General features: G+C 48.9%; 1 protein-coding gene across 1 annotated transcript; it reads right to left on the bottom strand.

The window, feature by feature from the left end:
* Window positions 1-4,158: 4,158 nt before the first annotated feature.
* LOC137676982 (olfactory receptor 14J1-like) lies at window positions 4,159-5,202 on the bottom strand. The gene has a single exon (XM_068424177.1). It carries the CDS (start codon window positions 5,200-5,202, stop codon window positions 4,159-4,161), a length of 1,044 nt encoding a protein of 347 aa, XP_068280278.1.
* Window positions 5,203-6,382: the final 1,180 nt, after the last annotated feature.

Raw genomic sequence — 6,382 nt, 5'->3', positions numbered from 1 at the left:
GGTTAAGTCCACCCCTCGGTCATGAGCCCATCTGTATGTTGCATCTCTCCCTTGATGACCTGAAGTGTCATGAGCCCACCGAGCTAAAAATAGTTCACCTTTATGTTCCCAGTCCAAATCTATTTGGAACACTTTAGCAGCTTGATCCGCTTGTTGGTTGTTTCGATGTTCCTCAGTTGCCCGACTTTTAGGTACGTGAGCATCTACATGACGTACCTTCACGACTAGTTTCTCTAGCTGAGCAGCAATATCTTACCACAGTTCAGCAGCCCAAATAGGTTTACCTTTGCGCTGCCAGTTGCTTCGCTTCCACTGCTTTAACCACCCCCACAAGGCATTTGCTACCATCCATGAGTCAATATAAAGATACAGCCTTGGCCACTTTTCTCGTTCAGCAATGTCTAAAGCCAGCTGGATGGCTTTTACCTCTGCAAATTGACTTGATTCACCTTGTCCTTCTGTGGCTTCTGTGACTCGTCGTATGGGAGTCCATACAGCAGCTTTCCACTTCCGATGCTTTCCTACAAGACGGCAGGATCCATCGGTGAACAGGGCATACTGCTTCTCATCCTCTGGTAGTTCATTATATGGTGGGGCTTCTTCAGCATGTGTCACCTCAATTAAGAAATGGATTCGTGCTGCTCACAGGGACTGGACCTTCATTTCTCCTATTCACACTTGGGAAAAAGTGATTTGAGGCCAATCTACCCTGACTGGGGTCCTGCTCACTGGTAACTGGAGCAGCCATCCTCCTAGAAAAATTCTCTCTGGTATTTCTTTTATCTTGCAACTCACGTACTCGTGCCTGTAGGGTACTGGTAGGTTGTCCATGCCATCTGCTCATGTCCTCCCCATAACCATGCAGGGCAAACCACAGGATACCTCTTGATGTGTTCCGTTTCCTTTGAGCTGGTCCTGTAGGAGAACGTTTTCTCTTAACAGCTGCAACGCACGCCTGTATAGGTAGAGTGTCAAGTTTATTCTCGATCCTGGACAGTATGTCTGACAGTTGTTTAAATGAGTCCTTGTTCTCCTTAGTCAGTTTTTCCACAGCCGAGATGCGTGCCTGCAGTGGGGAAGAAATCCTATCTTCATACTGTCGCATACAGTTAGCCATTTTACTCACAGTAGAACGTGCCATATCATCTTCTCCCCATACTAATATTGACAATGTATGGGTATATGTCGGGGGAGCATTCTTCACAACCTTCCGGAACATGGATCGGTTGCATTCCACTTCATCAGGATCTACAATTTCCCGTGGGTGTCTATAAATGATCTCTTGCACAGCCAGTTCTCTAAGGTAGTTAATACCTTTTTCTATAGTGATCCATTTGCTTAGGTGGCTCATAACATCATCTTTATAGGGATACCTGCTCTTTACAGCTGACAAGAGTCGCCTCCAGAGACTGATAGTGTTTGACTTTCTTGCGAGCGCCTTATCAATACCACCATCTCTGGACAGGGATCCCAACTGTCTGGCTTCTCTGCCATCTAATTGCATGCTATCTGCCCCATTATCCCAGCATCGGAGCAGCCAGGTAATAATAGGTTCACTGTCATAACGGCTGAAGTTTTTCCTTATATTTCTCAGGTCCTTCAGGGATAAGGAGTGGTAGGTTATCTCTACGTCCGAGTCCTCCTCTTGTGATAGTTCTGCTTTAGAAGGACCTTTCTTCTGTGATGGATCTGCTTTAAAAGGACGATCGAGGAAACCCCCATCTGTGTCGGGCCCTAACTCTGCCTGAGAAGGGCCCTCACCTGGGTCATATGATGGCTCTGCCTTAGAAGGCTCTGAGTCATCATCCTTCTCTTCATGAGCTGATTTCTTTTGGTATTTCTTCCTGGTTACAGGAGCAATTGGTACAGATTCGATAGATGCTGGGGTATGAGTAGATGCAGTGGCTGTCGTGGGAGTGCTGAGACTTGTTAGAGTCTGAGTAGCTGCAGTGGCCATCTTGGGGGGGTGTAGCAGCTGTGGTGCAAGCTGCCGAGATTTCAGTGGATTTTGTGGCTGTAGCGGCAGCACACGCTGTAGGATCTGAGGTGGCTGCATAACATCTACAACTGTCCCTGCACCGATATTTAATCTTATCCCACATCAGAAACACATTCAGGACAACGGAAAATAAAAACATGCCACCTAGACAGCACCATCCTAATTTCGCAAAATCTAGTGGAATCAGCTTGGCAGAAAAGGAGAAGGTACTATTTCCCGAAGTAAAACTGGAAGTGTAATCATTAACACAATCAGCTAAAGGACGCCTGGAGCGTGCAGATGAAGTCGCTGCTACTGATTCACGATTAAAGCTGCCCATCATTGTGTCATAGAGATAAGAGATCGGAATAGGAACCACCCAGTTTATCCCAGCATAAATCAGTATCAAACCCCATACCAAAACAATACATTTCAACCAGCGCCCACTGCTAAACTGCATGTAAACATTCATAAGAAGCAAACAATAACACAGTGTCCACGGCAGGTAAGGCTTCATTGCAATACTCAATTGTGAAAGAAACTCCATAAAAAGACGAGATAACACAGTACTCAAAAATGACATCAGCATCTTCCCTATCTGTTTTAATTTCCAACCCCTCGTAAATCTCAAAGGAAGAAATCTGTTATTCTCTCAGCTGAGCTCTCTGGGTCTCCTCCCACCAGAGCCAGGATTCAACTTATCAGAGCAACCTGTTGGAGCTTCTCTTGAGCCCCACGTTGGGCACCAATAAATCTGTCACAGTTTAAAGCTGGGTCAGCTATTAACCTGGTGGCAGACACTCTCTGTTAACCCTCTCCCCCCTCCCCCCAAGGGAAAGGGAAAAGGGAGAGAGACATATGGGTTGGAAAGTTAAAACAGTTTTAATAAACTATAGTAATGAAAAAGAGTATAATAAGAATAACAGAAATAATCAAATATATACATATATATACAAAACCAAGATCGAGAGCTTGGAAATCCTCCTCAGGCAGAGTTGTTCCCCCCAGCACAAGCAGAGGAGAAAATGCTGTAGCTCCCCCTGCCATTACACCTGCAGGCTTTTAACTGGAGAATTGGCAAAGCTGGTACCAATCAGTGGGAGACAGGAGGGCCCCTCCCTCCTGGGCCCTACCTCCAGGAGGCAGTGGGTTAGTGATAAATAGGAAAGTGAGAATGACGTGTATGGGATGGAATACCTCGTTGGTCAATCTTGGGTCACCTGCCCTGTCTGCTCCTCCCTGCAGGTGCAACCCCCTTTCGGCTCTTCACTCGTAAACAGTGAGGAATTTAGCGGTGACCTTGGTTTCTTTAAGACTAATTGGCCTGGTTTGGGCCAAACCAGGACAGTGCTACAAGGGATGCCATGTGAGCCAGTGGTGCAAGCTCACCCTGAACAAGGCCAACTGCATATGGGGCTGTGTTAGGAACATCGTGGCTACCCCAGGCATCTTGAGTTTTCAACCTCCTCCACTGAGATGTGGCGTGGTGAAGTCTGGACTAGTGTGTCCCTCTGTGGGAATTTCTGCTCTAGAAAGGCGGTGTGGAACTAGAGAGTGCCCAGAGGACGTCTGCACATGTCCTGTGCTTAAGGTCCCAAACCTCATCTTTGCCCAACTCTTCTAACCCTACACAACCCCAGGAACATGCTGACCCTGAAGAACCACCATGCTCTCCAGGCAGCTCCAGATTGCTCTCCCAGAGGGTGGGTGTCCTTAATGTCACCTGTGGGAAATCCCTGGGCACGTCCCTCAGTTACACTCACCATCTTCACTTCCACCAGGCAACAACTGGTGACTCCTAATCCCAGTCCTATGTCTCTAAAAAGGTCTGAGCTTTTCAGTCCCGAACACATGGCGGAAGAGGTATTTCAGGGGTGCAGTTCCTCAGGCCTCTTTGGAGGAAGAGCCTGGCATGAGTGTACTGCACTGGGGAGATCACATTTTGTTACAGAGAAGCTATGAGACAGCCCCCTCTGAGCCACTGTCAGACACACCAGGGTACCTGCTGACACAAAGAAAGTACGTGGATCAGATGTAGTGAGACAAATGAAAAAACTTTGTAGGACTGTAATAACCATGAATGACAATGACAGCAGCAATAATGACAATTATAATTATATATAAATAAATTTAACAAACAAGAAAAAAAAAAGACACGCTGGAGTCAGATACTCTGGGTGTCATTTGTGGAGAGAGGTGGTAATTTTATCAATACTGAAAAATGTCTGTGCAATCACTTTCCTAATGGCATCCTTGAGCTCCTGGTTCCTCAAGCTGTAGATGAGGGGGTTCACTGCTGGAGGCACCACCGAGTACAGAACTGCCATCACCAGATCCAGTGATGGAGAGGACATGGAGGGGGGCTTCAGGTGGGCAAATGCTACAGTGCTGAGAAACAGGGAGACCACAGCCAGGTGAGGGAGGCACGTGGAAAAGGCTTTGTGCCGTCCCTGCTGAGAGGGGATCCTCAGCACGGCCCTGAAGATCTGCACATAGGACAGCACAATGAAAACAAAACACCCAAAAGATAAACAGGCACTAACTACAATAAGCCCACCTTCCCTGAGGTAGGAGTGTGAGCAGGAGAGCTTGAGGATCTGGGGGATTTCACAGAAGAACTGGTCCAGGGCATTGCCTTGGCAGAGGGGTAGTGAAAATGTGTTGGCCGTGTGCAGCACAGCATTGAGAAACCCACTTGCCCAGGCAGCTGCTGCCATGTGGACACAAGCTCTGCTGCCCAGGAGGGTCCCATAGTGTAGGGGTTTGCAGATGGCAACGTAGCGGTCATAGGCCATGATGGTGAGAAAGGAATATTCTGCTGACATCAAAAACAGAAAGGAAAAGACCTGGGCAGCACAACCTGCATAGGAGATGGCCCTTGTGTCCCAGAGGGAATTGGCCATGGATTTGGGGACAGTGGTGGAGATGAAGCTGAGGTCAAGAAGGGAGAGGTTGAGAAAGAAGAAGTACATGGGGGTGTGGAGGCGGTGGTCACAGGCTACAGCGGTGATGATGAGGCCATTGCCCAGGAGGGCAGCCAGGTAGATGCCCAGGAAGAGAAAGAAGTGCAAGAGCTGCAGCTCCCGTGTGTCTGTGAATGCCAGGAGGAACTGGGTGATGGAGCTGCTGTTGGACATCTGCTGCCTCTGGGCATGAGGACCTGTCATAGGAGAAAAAGACAGTGACAATTTAGTGGTGACTTCTCTAAGCAAATTGAAAGCCATTTCCAATAGTTTCCCCCCCTGTAACACACAGACATTCTTTTGTTTATCTAGGAGAACTTCCTTCAGCTCTGTCTGGAGCCTTGATTGGTGCTGTCCGAGACTGCAATGAAGAGCAGGGCATCTGCCCATGGGCTCTCGATCATCAGCCCCGCTCTGCAGAAGTGGGTCGGGGCAGGGACCGGTCCTGGTGGACAACTTTGTCCTATGAAACTGTTGTTAACAGCCTGTCGGCATCAGCACCCCCAGTGCTAAGGAACAGGGAGGGCAGAAGGCAGTTTAAGAGTTCCAGGTTCTCTTACAGCTCCCCCTCCATCTCACTTGAGGAGTATTCTTGGATGTCAGAAACCCTCAGCATTTCTGCTGCACTCAGGGAGAACAGAGTGAGTCCTGCAAAGGAAGAGGATTGCCTGTGGCTTAGTGCAGAGTGAGAGGAGCTGGTCTGTCACTCCATCAAGTTCCCAGTTTCTCTGGGCTTGCACCTTTCTCACATGGAGGGTTATCACACTCCCATGTTACCCTGAAAAAGAATCAGATACTTCTGAGAGCAGAGGGATCCACTGCAGACCACTAAATGTCTCACCCTTTCTCCAGGTACCAGCAGCCCACTTCTAGTCCACGACACTCATGCCTTATTTCACCAACCCAACAGCATTTCCTCAGTTCCAGAGGCTTTGCATTCTCCATGGGGCTTTAAGATAAAACAGAGGTGCTATGAGATAGGTTTGCATCCTTGAGGGCAGCTTGCACCTTGGAAGGACATCTCCAGGGGACAGCCAAGTGTCCTAACAAGGGCATCTCAGTAGGAGTCAGCTCATATCCCAGCCCCACACACTGTACTGACCAGATCCCAGAGATGGGAGGAAAGCTGGGACACTTGTTCCCATGGACACACCTGCATGAAAGGACCCACAAGATCAGTGTGTGACTCTGCAGCTGAAACTCCACCTCCCCAGAGAGCCTGGCAGCAAGAATGAAATAACCACAGCAATAACAGAGACAAGTGGAGAAACAAGGGAAAATCCAGTGAGGGTGTGGCTGGGAGAGGCCAGGGCAGAGGCAGCCGGGCCCTCAGGACAGCGGTACCCTGACCCAGCTGTGCACGCCACCTCCCACACACCAGCATTGCCGGGCAGCTGCTCTCAGCCCCTGTGCTCTGCAGAGGGAACTGGGCACGTGGCTG

Source organism: Nyctibius grandis (assembly GCF_013368605.1).
Source record: "Nyctibius grandis isolate bNycGra1 chromosome 34 unlocalized genomic scaffold, bNycGra1.pri SUPER_34_unloc_1, whole genome shotgun sequence".
Taxonomy (NCBI): Eukaryota; Metazoa; Chordata; class Aves; order Nyctibiiformes; family Nyctibiidae; genus Nyctibius; species Nyctibius grandis.
Note: the sequence above shows the minus strand (reverse complement) of the source record. Positions and strands in the feature narration are given on the sequence as shown.

Excerpts from the sequence above, each read along its gene's own strand:
- LOC137676982 (XM_068424177.1), bottom strand. The coding sequence starts at position 5,202 with ATGGCTTTCAATTTGCTTAGAGAAGTCACCACTAAATTGTCACTGTCT.